Here is a 16,256-nt window from a genome sequence, read left to right as displayed (position 1 = left end):
AATGTGCTCTGCTGCTCTGAGTATGATATCAATTAAAATATGGAGAGTGTGACATAGCAGCTTGTCTCCCATCCCCTGACTTAAGTTGGACTGTGTTGGAGGCTAATACAAGGCTGCACTGAGCTATTGTTGCTCTTTCTGGTGTTTCCTTTCTTCTCACACCTCCTCTCTCTTTCTTTCAGGAGCCTGCAGAGGAACCCGCTGGGTCAGCTTGTGACTTTCTTCCTGCTTGAAGGACCAAAAGCAGAGCTAAATGCACCCGAGTGATCCTGGAGAAGTGGAGAAGAGAGGCTAACTTTTCACCTTTGTTCTTGCCTTATGAAAGCACTCTGTGTGGACTCTGGCTCAGCTCGCCCTGTGCTGTTTAGTTACTGCATGTAGTCACTCTCAGGTGCAGGAAAAAGAGTGAAACACAAAGAGGAGAGAAGAAAGAGATAAAGAGAGCAAGGGCTGCATAATTAGTATTACCCAGTTTGTGTCAGAGCTAGAAACCATGAGAAGAGACTTCTGAAGAACAACTGTGCTCTGAAAAACATTGCGGCTAACCTTCAGGACATTTGTATGTGTGTGTGGGTGTATGTGCGCACACCTCTTTCATTTTCAAAGGACTTGAATTTGTATTTGGATGCGGATTTAGCCTTTCATTATGACTCTGCGAGGAGGCTTTGAGAGAGCGTGGATTGGCTGCAACAGAGGTGTCTGCTGCTGGGTGCTGCTGCTGCTGGCTTGTTATTTCTCGATCGCCTTGGCAGCCAAGCCCAAAATGCCAGGCCACACACACCTCAATTCAATACGCATTGATGGGGACATATCTCTGGGTGGGCTGTTTCCAGTGCATGCAAGGGGAAACGACGGCAAAGCCTGTGGGGAGCTGAAGAAGGAGAAAGGGATCCATAGGCTGGAGGCCATGTTATTTGCCCTGGATCGTATCAATAATGACAATGAGCTGCTGCCTAATATCACTCTGGGGGCGCGCATCCTGGACACCTGCTCCCGGGACACCCATGCACTGGAGCAGTCGCTGACATTCGTTCAGGCGCTGATTGAGAAGGACTCAACTGATGTCAAGTGTCTCAGCGGAGGGCCGCCCATCATCACTAAGCCTGAGAGAGTGGTGGGAGTGATTGGTGCGTCTGCCAGCTCCGTGTCAATCATGGTAGCCAACATTTTACGCCTCTTCAAGGTCAGTTTCTCCCACAGCATCTTACTTTACTTTTCTTCACTATCTTTCTCATCATGCTTTTAGTGCATGGGTATATTAAAAAGTTTCCTGCAGGATGTGGATCTTCCTATAGGCGACACAGTGTGCCACCGAGAGGGGGATAGCATAAAAATCTGTCCCCCAAACAAATTTAAAAAAATTATCCAAAGACCTAGAATTGGGGGTGCCTCCTCAGGCCCTGGCAATGCAGTCACCTTAAAGTCCCTGTGAAACCTGTGACATGCCTCCCAGTGAAATATAATATTTGAGCGGTGCACAGTTATAAGAGGGATTTAAATCAAATTTTTCTTATTTGAGTGAACCGCTAAAACATGGGCAGGCTTAGGGTGCTTTCAGACCTAGCATTGTCTTGCTTTGGGAATGATTTTGTTTTAAAGTTGTATAATTGCCTAGAGTTGGTTTGTGTTCTCACGGCAGCATTTACAAGCGGACCAGATAAAATGTGTTGCACGAGAAAGCTGCTCCTGATTGGTCAGAACTTCTATGTGGGAAAAATCCAGGAAGTAAACCAAACGTTGAAGAAGAGTACACTTGCAAGATAAATGTGACACTTTGTAATGTCACAATGGAGGGACAACTACGCAGGTTGATTTTAGCGCTGCTCATCGTGGACTATATTGCTGTCATTGTTCATTTTGGTCAAACCATACAGTTTGAAAACGAGGCGCGGCCCCAACTAGAAAACAATGTTTTGATGCATTGGATGTGCTGAATGTGCATATTAAGGCAGTACAGGAGGAGGTGCACATTAATAATCCTCCAGGACTGTAACATGCTCATGTTTAACCCAAACAATGTGTCATGTGACTGCAGTTGGTTCAGATCCAGGTCGGAACACGTTCTCACCACAAACGAACTGCAGTTTGTTTGTAACCGGGAGACCACCTCTTCAAGGAGGTCTCGGTCCGGTTGTTTAGGTGCGCACCCAAGTGTGACTGCTGTGTTCACACCTGCCCAAACGAACCGACTTACAAGGCAGACAAACTTGAGTTCGATTGAACCAATCCAAACAGCTATGGAGCTCGCTGTTAGTTTTGGAGGAGGACAGGAAAGAGATTAATGAATTAGACCTCCACCACATTGTTTTGAAAATGAAAACAAAGCTTTTGCCCACTGATATCCAAACACAAATCTCCTCCTATCTCTCTTTGTACTGCTCTGTGAGCTACTACAACCCACAAATAGTGAGGTGGTGAAGTCTCTTTGATTTTTTGAACTTTTGTAAACGCCCCTGAGAGCGGGATGAGTCATCAAACATTGAAAACCACTTAACCTGCTTTAACAGAAAGAGAAAAGACAGGAATTTTGATGTAAAAATACTTTGTTACTGATTTTTTTCCTAACATATATTTTGCACATAACAAGAGATGGGACCAGGGGAACTTGCCTAGGGCACCAAATGTGCCGGGTCCGGCACTGTGCAGGAAATTCCCCACAACATATTTTTGCAGATCAGACTTTTAGTTGAAAACAACATAAAAGGGGAACTTTGAATTTCAATCTGACGCTGCCTCCATATCACCACACTGTGACCAAAGTTCACTTTAATGGAATAAACATACACACACAAACACATACACTCTTCATTCAGCATTTGCCACTCTGTGTTCTTACTGCTTCTCTTATGACCTTTTTTTTTATTTTCCTCAGAAGCTTAAACCACATTATTTTTCTCCCACTGTCCAGAAAACTAGGCACTGATCATTATACCATAATTCTCCTCACTAATGACATTAATTTGCCAAGACTCCTTAGTGTTGCCTTCTTCTAATTAATTCAGGGAAGCCATGCATGACATCATGAGCTCACTGCGCCTGCTATTGGATATAGTGCATAAAATGAGCCTCAGTGTTGTGTTGGCTCAGCAGATGCAAATATAATGTGCAAATGAGAACAACACATAAACAATATATGACAGGACTTTTGTAATACCTGCTCAGGGCTGTCAAACCAAACTACAGGCCACAACCGAACTAATGAGCATAAGGACTGTGTCAAAACAGGTTGTCTCTTTTTTATAATATCCCAAAATCCATGGCAGCGGTGAGAAGACAGTGGTTATGTGTTGTAACCCCTGCTCTACAAACACAAATGAGGAACACTTACAGGCTCTTTAAGCTTGGAAAGACTTGATTTAATGAATCATCTGACTTAAAAACGTGCATGTATGTAACTGTTTAACCCATGTGTCGGATTGAATCAGTTGTGGTTGTCCTTTTTTACGTATACACTTTAAGAGTTTGAACAGGGTTTGACGAGATGTTCAGGGTGACTGTGATGTTCACATTATATTCTAAACAAGCCAAGTCAGCCCTCCATTATGCAAACGACAGATCGAATATGTACAAATGCTTTTTTCTTTTTTGCCGACAACTGATAGCAAACAAAGCCAGGGACTGTGTGATATTAAGTTGTTGTAAGCTGGTAAATTTACCACTTATAAGCAGAAGGCAGAAGATAACATTATCTCAGAGATCGACCAGGCAAAGCCTCTCCTCCTCTGGGCAGCAGCCTCCATCTCACTCAGACTCACCCTGGGTCTGGGTCTCTAGCTGCCTGTACAAGAGGGCAACCTGAAAGTGAGGAGTGCTCAATCTGCAGCTAAATCTGGGGACCGAAATGTACCAAGAAGTGCACGGCACACTGACTAACAAAGAAACAAAACCCAACTGATCGACTTGAAGGAATCTCAGTGGACTGAGGGGTCTTCGGCTGATGACTTGAATCTCCGACTCTCAGGGGTCAGCCCTCGCATATAACGTCCTCACCTTCCCTGTTCGTCATCCATTTAGCTTTTGGAAGTGGAGTGGCAGAGAACACTGCTAGAGCTTCCATTTATCTTCAAATAGCAAGAAATACCATATGAAGCCATTGTTCTATTCACACAGGTTTCATCTTTTTAAAAGGGTCCTATAGAAGAGGAAGACTGAATTCCCCGCTATTACACTGATTGTCTCTCACCTGACTGCCGCCATTCTGTGGTCGACTAACTGCTCAGCAGAGGCCAAGAGGATGAACAATACAATACGTCACAACACAAACCTGATTGACATGTCACATTTCAGCCAGAAGAAATGCTACATTCCTACATCCTTACTGCTCTTTAAAAGTGAAGAATGAACTACCTAACACAAGGCTGGCGTCGGTATCCAGCCATCACAAAGCATAGCAGTGCTTCCTCTTTATGCATTTAGCAGTGTTGCTCCGCCCTGCTAATTAATTAGCAATGTAGCTATATAGAAATCTTCCAATACACAATTAATTCACTATCACTACTTCAAGCAGCCAGAGTCGGGGATGAGCAAGGATTACTGAACACCCTCAGATAAGGGTGCTGCAACTGATCAGCCATCGATTATATTGCCTAATGTTCCTTATGAAATAGTTTGAAGGCTGATCAGAGGAGCTGATCAGATGACGCAAAACACGGTAAGCAAATTCTCTACATGCCGCTTTAAAGCTTCACTGACAAACTGTAGCTCACACTGAACATTCACTGTTACATTCATGGTTTACTGCCAACCTGACATCCAGCTCACCTGCCTGTCCCGAGTGCAGACACACGACTCTCACTCCACACACACAGACACACCGCACTGAACGCTTATGTAGAGACTGCAAAACACTGCTGTATTCTGACAGTGTTTACATTTAGTTGTCCAAAGAACTGAAGATACCCCGTGCATGCTGTGCTTCTCTCCTGGTTGCCAGCCGGCGCAAGATAAACCACACTGAACCAAAAGGAAATAAAAATTCCGACGCACACCAGGATACTCAGGTTGACACTTATTTTATTGTCAGTGGCATTTAAAAAACAAAAAAACCCTTTTTTTCAATGTAAGCTAACAATAAAAGAAGTGTCAACCTGAGTATCCTGGTGGGCGCTGGAACTTTGATTTCCTTTTTAGTTCACAGTGTTTACATTTAGCTTTGTTTGTCCTGAGTTTTGCCAACACGACCAGCACAGCATCTTTATATACAATATCATCTCTATTTCTCCAGAATTTGAGTTATTTTGTTTCTGCGACTGGAAATGCAGGGTTGATCAGGAGAGACCAGGGGCAACTGTATCAATTTCTGGTTCTGATATCATTCCTCAAAACTTCTTGAACTATTTGGATACATTTTTTATGAAGGTAACCTGCATCTGCATTTCATTTGTTAACAGTCATCAGTTGTTTTTACAAGTAATGTTAGAGTCATAACATTCATACACTATACACCTTTTACTCTTAGTAAACAGTATGACCTTTTTTGGTGGGCGGGGCTTAACTAGAGGCAAAACAATTCTCCACAGGCATTAGCTACCACTAGCTAGCAAGTTCTTTTGCCTTGTTTTAGACAATGTAGGAAGAAATATTCATTGCTAGTGCTGGAGCGCACTCTGGCACAAACTGTACCGTTCATGGTCTCTAGGACCATGAGTGTTACTTAAAAAAGTAAACACTGACCAACAGGACCAGATTGGCCGACCTGTATGCTCTCACTCAGTGGATGGATGATGTCACAGGAAGCTTTGTGGTTGATTACTATGCCAATCTTACAAAGGAGGACGACACTTGAATGGTTTCCCCCGGTTTGTTTTGTTATCGAAGCCAACGTTTGCAAACACGCTAAAAGGTTAGCGTTAGGGAGAAATCCAATGTTCCTCTTAATACCTCCCCAATTTCTGATGAAGTGGACACGATAACCCTTAATACACATAAGGTTATTCACCCCTACAACAGAAAATACTTTTTCCCTCACCTGATATGAAGTGGTGCACATGAGCATTTTTGAGGATCGCCTCCGTCCAGTCCTTTCATTTTAGCGCATTTAACGTTAGGTGTCTTTGTTTTTGTTGACGGGCAGTGGTGGCTGGTATGCAATAAAATTTAAGTTTTGAGCCATGACTTCTATTCTGGCTCCCAATAACACAACAAGATGACATATTAAGACTCCTACATAGCCTAAAGCCCTGTGGTGGTTAGTCGTGTTTTGCCTCCAGCTAATAAATTGACATCATTGTAAAGTCAGCCCTAAAAAGGTCTTTATGTCAAATGTCACATCTGTCCCAACCTGCAGGTGCGATTGTAACAGCATATGGGATGTGGAGCGCATTTTATTAAACGTAATACAACATCTAGTGCTGTTTACAAATATGTGTCTAAAGCCCGTCTCGTGTCAGAGGAAATGCTAAATATCTTCCGGTGGCACAAAATAAAACTTGCATACTTCAGCACTGCTTCTGGAAAAATCCCAGGGGAATCACTGCACAGACCTCCATGTCTTCTTCTGGTGACCTGTCACACCATCAGGGGAATGCATTATTATTAGTACCACTGAGCAAAAAGGAAGCTGGTGACATATCTCACACAGTCAGAGGCTGTCTCACTGCTCAGTGCAACAAACACAGTTTGGTCAGTGCACTGCTCCAGCACTCTGTGTCACATGCCAACATTTTCTCAGCCTGCACAGGACTGTTTTATATATGCACTGAGCCTGTGGGAGGTGTTTCCACAGCAGGTCATCAACAACCAGTCCACAATCACTTTCTGCTCAAGCAGAGGGTGTGAGAGACAGCAACACAGTTCAGGAAAGCCTTGACCAAAAAAAGACCAAAAAGTAATTATTAAACTATCCTATCTGTGCCACCTTTACATCTCTGAAAAAAACACAGCTTGCAGCAAAAACAGTCCGCACACAGGTCTCGTGACAGTGTTGAATGTGTATTTAGAAAGGCTCAAAACCCAACCCCAAATGTTCCACCACACAAGGCTGTTAATACTGCCAGACTTCTTGTGGAGGGCACATTAAATCGCCAGAGGAGTTTCTGTCCACTCACTGGCTTGCAAGACGTCTTCACACAGTTAATTGGCAGGCCCTCTGTTTGGGCAGGATTTTGCCAGTGAGTTGTTGTGTGTTCCAAATAGCATGCCAAATCCTGCAGTGGGAACAAATTATTTAGTTTTTGCTTCTTTTTTTTTGCTCTCTCTCTAAAGGGCATTGAGCTGCTCCATCCAAGACTCAGTGTTCTTGGGCAGAGAGTGAGTTTTGTGTGCGTATAGTGCTACTCAGATTCAGATAGGCCAAATAACTGAGATGAACTTAAAGCGTGCAGGAGTTATTCTCCCTCGAGGCTTAGGTCAGAGCAAGCAGGAATCCTTTCTTTTGATGGACAATGGCCTTAAAAGATATCTGCCCAGTGGGCCTGAACAGTCTGCTTGAGAGGGCCTTGAGCACGATGGACAAATCCCACTGAGGGACAGAGAAGAATGCTACAGGATGCAGCCACTTCACTCCGAGCAGGAAGCACTACATTTCAAAAGAGAGATACTAAAAACCACCTTTCTCCAAACCACTCATATTAAGAGATAGCTGACACGTACACTTTGATATTTGGAACTTGCACACGTAGCAGGAAACTCGAGAGTTTGTGCTTCAATTTCCTTTACTTACAGTATCGCGGATGGTCACGCAAGCATTGAATGGTCCGCACCATTGCTGGGCACAATTCTAGAATCTCAAGTATGTCTGTGACATGATACAAGCACTGTGAGGTACCGGGTGAGCAGCCATTAGCTGAGCATGTTCTGCATATCACAGTGCTGCAGCAGAATAACCATGAACTGCTCCTGTCTGACTCTCTGCATCAGCAGTGGGATCAGATGGAAGAAGGGAAAAGCGTTAAGAACAGGCTTTTAGGTAATAGAGTTATGTGCAAATGCATCCACCTCCAATGTGGATGGGTAAAAAAAAATCACAGGGTGTTCAGTCTCTACATGAACAGCTCACATCATTCCAGCTTTTTAAAAAGTAACAGGAAGTCTTGAGTCAGTGGATGATGAAATATTTCTGACACATTTCAGGTTTATTTTGCAACACCAACACGGCACGGCAGCACACCCAGGATAAAATGAGGATGGTAAACAGGCAGGTTGGTCCTAGCGGTGCTGTTTAAAAAATCTAACCCAGAAAAACCCAGAAAACACAAGCTTGGAAATGTAACACTGTGGTAATTGCACAACATAAATGTGTGACCCCACCTTTCTTTCTTCATACCTATAATCAGCTAAATCAGGGGAAGGCAACCTGCAGCTCCGCAGCCACATGCATCTCTTTAGCCTCTCTCCAGTGGCTCCCTGTGGCTTTGACAAACATTATATGGAAATGAATAACAGTTATTTCTTATGATTTTGATTTCCATAATCATTGTTGTAGGTCTGAAGTCATTCTTACTTGAGATGTCAACAGTTAACCGTTAATCAGTTAACCTAACAACCAAGATTACATGTCAGTCTATAGGTTCATTTTGCTACTCTGTAAATTACTGCACTGCGCACCACCCGGGTGTGGTGGGACGTAAAAACATACGGAAAAATGTAGTGCCCACTGCAGTACCCATAGGTTGGGGGGGGGCTAGCAAGCGGTGCCGCTCATTCAGCAATTACCGCTTGTCATGCCATCACGAACCAACAGCGTTCCTGTGTGCATTCCCTTGTGTCCACCCTTTGGCCTCCCCTCAGGTCGCCCTGGTGAGTAAGCAGCTCAATTTTGAACCGCAAACCCCCTTTAGCATTGTTAACTACTATTAGCTCTGCTGGCACAGTTAGCAGTGTGTAGTGGTGCTAACATTATAAACAACACCAACAGGGGTTTTGTGGCTAAAAATGTAGCTGCTTCTCACTGGGGCGACACTGGAGGTGGCCAAGATGTTTTCACATCAACGTCGTCCCTACACCGAGAGGCATTACCAGCAGTAATCGCGAATGAGCTGCACTGCTAGCTAGCTCCTATTCAAAAACAGACGCCTCACCATGCCACTAAGCTAAAATGTTGTATTTTATCTATTGCAGTATTACATATTGTATCTAACAGACAAGCCATGTCAGTGTGGCTTCATTCTTGGCTTGTCTTTGTCTTTCTTCCTTTTAAATTCTTTCTTTGTTTGGTGTTGGTTTTCATAATGTTACACCAAATGCCAAGTAGATAGCATTACTTGCAAATAAAGAAGCCATGCCACTCACAACACTGGTGGCAACCTTTGTTAAATCTTCTTTTGATGCTCATCCCTGTAGCGTTTCAAATAAACATTGTAGAGAACGGAAGCTTTTAAAGCCTTTAATTGACTTATCTTCTGTTTTGCACTCGACAACCGGAACGATTTTTCATGAATCACGCTGATAGGGAAACAAGAAGCCATGGAAATGTGATTTGTCTGGGGCCTAGAAGTGGCCCCAGGTGAAAAGAATATTACTGTGTTTAATATCTTTAATAATACTAATACCACCAGAGTCAGAAGATGACATTGCATGTGCATGAGGTAGACCCGGTGCTTTGATTTCTTGTCACGAACCTGATGCATATCAGCCCCTTGTTTTAGTTAATTTGTGCCCTTGTTTCTATAATTTTCTCTTCAGGATTTAATCTTCATGCCAACAAATTTAATAATGTAAACAAGTTGATAAAATGTTCCCACTGTGCTTAATTTAGCTCATTATCGCCAACATCCACCATCCTGTGTTTTACACAGTTGCATTATACTCCAATCTACTTGATTGGATTGTTTGATTTAATACTGGTGTTTTGTTCAGGTGATTTTTTTTTTTTTTGATGAATGAAACTTTTGCAGTAAAAAGAATCAATTTGTTGATTGATTAAATCTTACTTTGGGTAGCTTATCATCTTTCTCATAATTTTATGTCTGAGGAAAATGTTAGTATTCTCAAAAGCTTCATCTTTTTCCTCCATCATTAGGCCTTTCCATGCATGATCTGCCTCACGTTACCTGCTCACTAGCTTACTAAATTATTTGCCTTGGTGGTTTCTAAACGCAAGTGTTGCCATCACCTAGTAGCAGTGTTCTCACAATCTGACCACTTGAATTCCAAGCACATCATGTATACGACATCCCATGTCACAAGTTCCATTTTAAGGCAGTAACACATATGGAACAAAAGATACAAGAGACAACAGCCGAAGAAAATAAATCAGTCAGAGAAAAGTCCACCAAATCGCCTACTGAGTATTTCAAAAAACAAAACAAAACTCTGCAGCATATTAGGAGCCTCTACCACAGTTAAACTGCAACCTAGAGTGAAGTAAAGTGTATTGGACACTAAGGTGGCCGAGTTTTCATTTTGTCTTGGTTCTGGTGGAAATTCATGAACTTCCAGTGAGTTGGGAACAAAATTATACTCACTGTCTGGCAAATGCAAGTAATGAGTAACTGAAGCAGAGGGAGATGAGTTCAGGAAGCCTGGGTATATTCAAAATTAAATAACTCACGAACACAGATAAGAGATACAGAAAACAGATTGATGCTATTAAACAATGTAATAATTTCCTGGGGTGCAATTTCTCCTGTAAATATTTGTCACTTTAAACTTTTAGTGTGGTCTTTTTTAATTTTAGAGTGTGAAAGTCAGCAAGATCCATCAGGAAACTACTCTGCTATAATTACACACAATCCTCTATGCTTTGCCATGAGGATATTGACTAATAATTAATGCAAAGGTTGTACTCTCGTACGACTCAGCTCGGCTTGTCAGGCTCCGGCTCTTTTTTCTATCATTAAAGTCACATAAAAACGTGAGTAGGACGGGAGGGTTTCACTGCTCACCACTTCCTCTAATGACTTCAAAAGTCGGACTTGGCTTCCTTCAACCTCTCAACCTAGATTTCTTTTCGTCACCTTAACTGCTGGGTTGAGATGATGATGATGATGAAGAGTCTTTTTTTTGCATATAATACAGTCTCTAGATTGTTTTGTAGAGAATCCAGAACAATAATTAAAACATTAATAAGCTGTTAGGAGGTGTTTTGTTCTGATCAGTCGTTGCTTGTGTCTTCACAGTAGGTTTGCTGGTTTCTTGCAGCTCCTCTTTTCTTTGCATGCTGTTTTTCTTTCATCAAATTTTCATGTGTATTTGATGGTTTAATAAACACAAAGAGCTCACACATGAAAGCATATGATAAACACAATATAATTTTGGCAATGATGCTGTTAATGCTGCTTGCCTTCCTCATGAGAGAAGGAATTTGCTCCCTGACTGTTACTGGCTTCATGCTCGCAATTGTTTTTCAGCTCCTTACTTTTGGGCTTTTCCTTATCCTCCTCACAGTCTCAGAGTGGCTGAGGGCGAAGTGTTTGCTCAGCACTTCAGAGCAGGCAGGATACCGTCCCCATGGTGTGTCATGAATATTTTACTATATTGTTACGTAATTTACGCCCAGGGATTGGGGTTGAAAGCTCCCTCTTTGCATCCCCTCATCACTGGGTCCAGGCAGCTCGTCTGTTCTCATCAGTTGGGTTTTTATACTGCTATATAAGCAGGAGCAAAGTGCACCAGCACTTGTGGTAATTAGTGGTTGGTTGCTTATAATACTCAAGACAGACTGAGTGTAATTAAAGCCACGGGCTTTTGATTGTGTCTTATACATCACTGCAAACTGCCACCCTGACTGGCTTGAGGGATATTGCTGCAGCAGTCAGAAACTGCAGGAGCATGCACTGTTTCAGGTATCGAAGTTGACTTGCTGAGACAATCATAAGCTTCCAGACAAAGAGGGGGGTAGCAGCCTGGGCAACTTCCACACAGCAGCTCTCTAAATTAGGTACAAGCAGGCACAGTCAGTCTGCAGGACTAAGTCTTCCTCTGTGGAGGAGTGAGCTTGGAACTGTGGAGACAGATGGAGTGAGGAGAGCAGAGGTGGTAGCCAGGTATAGGCCGAGCGGAAAGAAGAGGGTTAACTAGTTGCCTGTTGTTCTGTCTGTGAAGAAGAGACCTTGCATCCGCCTCCCTCTTCTCTCATTAGAGACAGAGGCAGAGGCCCTCAGGCACTGTGCCTTACTCCCCCTCAGCATTTCACTGTGTTGAGACAGTGCTCTTATTGGATTACCCCATCAGCCTACAGTGAAGACACACTGAAAGCTTTAGAGGCTCAAATATATGCACACATCTGCCTTTTACTTTTCCGTGTTCATGGTCAATCTATTCATCTGGCCATAAAGGTAAATATCACTTTCAGTTAATGTCGGACCTGAATAGAAATTCAGCAGCATTAAAATAAAATGTATGTTAAATGTCACTGTGAAGCTACACAGATGTGTTGGAAGGGTTGAACCAGTGCACAGTGTGGCTACGTTCCATTTTGAGGCCATGGCATGCCCACTGTTTTGATACAGCCTAACTAGCTGTTAGCCATAGCATATATATTTGTTACTGTTAATGTGTTAGCACAAATAGTTGCCTATTTACGCCTCATTTCCACACAGCTTTGTGTACATATGTGAGTAAACCGGAAGTCTATTCATTCTAATGACAACCTTCATGATCTTCTATGTGGTTGCGAAACTCCTTCTTCTATTGTTGTTGTTTTTTGGCATCAGTTTGGAATTTGTCTTGAGTACTTTAAAAAGTAGATTTCGGACAGTTCGCAAGCACTGTGCCAGTGAGTTAGCATAAAAGTGAATTAGCTGACAGATTGTTGAATGTAATAAATAAACTTTTTTTTTTTTTGAGGTGAAAATTCAAAGGCATGTTTTGCTAACAATGTTAACATGCTAGCTTTGTAACATATATGCATGCATAGTGGATTGTACGTGTTTTAACAAAATGTTTCACAAAACTGGCTACACACCTTACACAATAGGGGTGTAACAGCTCACAGAATTCACGGTTCGGTCCGATACAATACAGTGGTGTCATGGTATGTTTTTCATCAATACATTCTCCGACCTCGCCACGTATTGATGCTTGGTCGTGGACTTTCCATGTCCACATATGACATGCAAGGTACCCTGGGCGTGTTGGTTGTTAACGTTGTGGGACACTGTGTCAACTGCAGCCTATTACATTCATTTAAAATCTTTTTTCAATGTACACTTCCATTTTCACAAGAAATGTACAGTCTGCATACTTTCACAATTCACACACTACGTCGCTACAACACTGCAAATTAACGTTTCTTCTTCAACAACAAATGTATGTGGTTACGTTAAGCAAACAAAGACACATGGTTTATGTTTAGGTAACACAAGCACATGGTTGGGTTTTGGAAAAAATAACAGGGTTTGGCTTTATATTCATTCGTGAACCAAATACCGGCCTCCCTGGTGAAAGTCGGTGATTGTTGGAAAGGTTCAACCGCCTGACCTTGTAAGAAGTTACAGTGTAGTCAGATAAACCCTGTCACCAGAAGAAAATGCTGGCATTGTACGTTTCTGCAAACCACGAATACTTTATCATATCAACATTTCTAAAGTGACATAGTATATAAGCCGACGTTTTCATCAGGAGGTGGAAGGGAGGGTGGATGGTATCACACCCAGAAGATGCCTGCCAAGCCGCAGACCCGTGTTTGAGACCAACAAACAACAAAACCACCTGTGATTTAGTAAGTCATTGCTATATTTCCAGCAGATTTTTAGGCACCAAACTTGGGTGTTGTACAGCAATCCATTGCTTTCATACCAGCGGAGATAGTACCATAAAAAGTGGTTGTTTTTTACTGAGACATTGCTGTGTTTCCTGCTGGGACTGTGCTCCTAATACCAGGTATTTTCAATCAAAACATATTTTCCTAACCCCAAAAACAAGAGTTTTTTTTTTTTTTTTGTGCCTAACCCTAACCACGTGTTAACCCCAGCATTGTGGAAAACAACTTTCAACATATCTGCTACATAATAATGTGCAAATGTAATGTATCTGCCTGTTGCAGAAAGTAGTAAAAGTAGTAGAAGTAATTTTTGTGCTCAATGGGACTTCAGTCCATCAGCGTGTAATGCAGCTAGACGCTACACACTGACTTGTTAGTGTTTTATCACAGCTGGACAGACCTTCCATGGTGTGTCCTGTCACCTTCACAGAGCCTCAACAACGTGGAACTGGGTGGTAATTGAGGAGAGAGAAAGGTCTGAACAGGGGAATTGATTCTGACTAAGCTCACTCCCATTCTGGGCTAAGTGTAATTTGGTGCACACCACGCTACATTAGCTCATTCAAGCAGCCCATTCCCTGAAACCCACCCACCCATGCCCAACAAACTCCCATGTACTTGCTCGAATCCAAACACCCAGAGAGTCCAAGCGACATGAACAAACAGGGAAGCAAATCAAAAAAATGCCTTTAAAACAAGCAGAAAGCAATTGTTTTCAGTGCGTTCACAGACCAGTGGGCTTCCATGTTTTTATCTGTGCCCCTCAACTTGACTTTTACAACTGAGCGGACCAAATCCATGAAGCTGTCTCTCTCGACCCCAGATTGCAGACGTCCCCCATCTACCATGCTCTGGCTACAAAGGAGCAGCTCCTTTAGTTCAGGATTAGTTCCGACTCGACTCACTTTGCCCACCCAAGCCCGGGCGGTCAATTCTCAGGACAGTCATGAGTGAAGGCTGCCCAGAGCCTTGCCTCTTTATTCTTGGCACTATTTTATCCCTCTTTCTCCTGCCGTTTGCAAATCCCTCTGCAGGCAATCCGAACCACTGCTGGTAATCACCAAGCACAGCGACAAAAAGCTACTGTGCGGCTGTCTCCTGTGCCTTCTCTTTCTTGATATGTTAGGTCTCACTCAAATTAATTTCTGGCATTTAATTAGTGTGCACTAGCAGGCCCACTGAGGGGATGCTGGCAGGAGGGGAAAAATGTCTTTTCTTTTTTAAATGTATGATTTCATTCTGCTCTGCATTGCTGTGAAATTATCAAAGCCAAGAGGGGACAACGAGGAGAGAAACATAAACACCAACAGGGTTTGCTTATGTTTTCTGTGTTGGAGCTGTCACTGTACCACAGTGGTTGCAATCCTCCAATCTCAAACATTTAGATCTGGTTCCCCGCTTTGACTTTTCTCTAAAAGTTTACAAAGAAGGAGAAAAAAAAGTATTTTCGGAGCAGAACAAACAGTGCACAGCCATCACATAGTTTCCTTGAAAAGAGCGTGGGATTAAAGGCTTGGAGCTGTCTCACCTGCATAATCTCACCATCAACCCAACAATCCATCACTGTCCTGCTGTGTTGAGGCTGTATGGCTTAAAATTTACTCAGACTTAAACAAAGGTTTGATGCCGCAAGGAAGAGAAAACAGAAAACCTCCAGTAGCTCAAGCAGATTTAAATTAGAAGTAATCAATGGAGCCATGACAGCTTCCGTATTGATTGTGGGAGAGTGATTTTTATTTTTCCTCAACTTGAGCAGTCAAAGTGACAGTGTCAGCTGGAGATAAATGACTGATGAACTGAGAGCTCAGATATTTATTAATTTCGGCACAGCAGTTTATGTGTTCAGCTCTTCACTAATAAATATAAAACACTGGAGCTAGGGAAAGGTCAATACAATAAAGATTTCATGTGGCCACTGTAAAGTTGCCTGAGATCTTAAAGGGATTGTTCTGTCAGCCTAATGCCAGCCGATATCCTCAGCCTACCCTGCAGCGGGAACAGAAAGAGAAAGTTTGGCCGCCTTCAGGCTAAGCAGCTTGGACATCATCCAGCCTCCCAGCACATGAGACAACATGGAGGCTCCCATGAGTCACTGCTGTGTCACACAAAGGGACTCGCTTTCTGGTCAGAGGCAGTTGGGATTCACCATGAAAACAACATCCAAGCTATAATTTTGAAATAAACACAACAGCAGCGAATTGATTCTATACTTTTAACATTTTGTTGTGTGCCAAGCACTGTCATATTGTAAAGGGATGGGCATTATGAATGATACAGTTTTCACGCTCCAGTAAAGACAGAAATCTACATTTTATTCCATATGCAGCAACTGATGTGAGAGAAAGACTGTTATTGTGGCAGTCGGAATGAGATCCTTTGCTATTTCCTCCTCAACTGTGTATTCAGTGGACCTGATCGTCCATACAATGAATTTTGCCACACAGCCCGACAGGAAATAGAAAATAGGTCTGTCAACCTATAAATCAGAGTATGGCTTCTAAGTAGCCTCTGTGTACCTGTGTCCAACACTGAATGTAGTAGGAACAATTAAACTATTACACTGCATCCACTTTGCATAATGCCCACTGTGATCTGTTGCTTTTGCAGTATAGTT

At 42.6% G+C, this 16,256-nt stretch overlaps 1 protein-coding gene across 1 annotated transcript in view; it reads left to right on the top strand.

Annotated features, from left to right (window-relative positions):
- Positions 1–510: 510 nt before the first annotated feature.
- The window catches only part of LOC117258649 (metabotropic glutamate receptor 4-like), a 204,748-nt gene continuing 189,002 nt past the window's right edge, over positions 511–16,256 (top strand). Inside the window, exon 1 of the mRNA XM_078169872.1 lies at positions 511–1,183. Coding sequence (XP_078025998.1) covers positions 647–1,183 — 537 coding nt within the window. The 5' untranslated portion in view covers positions 511–646. The remainder of the gene's footprint in view (positions 1,184–16,256) is intronic.

Source organism: Epinephelus lanceolatus, chromosome 8, assembly GCF_041903045.1.
Source record: "Epinephelus lanceolatus isolate andai-2023 chromosome 8, ASM4190304v1, whole genome shotgun sequence".
NCBI classification, from domain to species: domain Eukaryota; kingdom Metazoa; phylum Chordata; class Actinopteri; order Perciformes; family Serranidae; genus Epinephelus; species Epinephelus lanceolatus.
The sequence above is the reverse complement of the archived record's forward strand: the minus strand, read 5'-3'. Positions and strand labels throughout refer to the sequence as shown.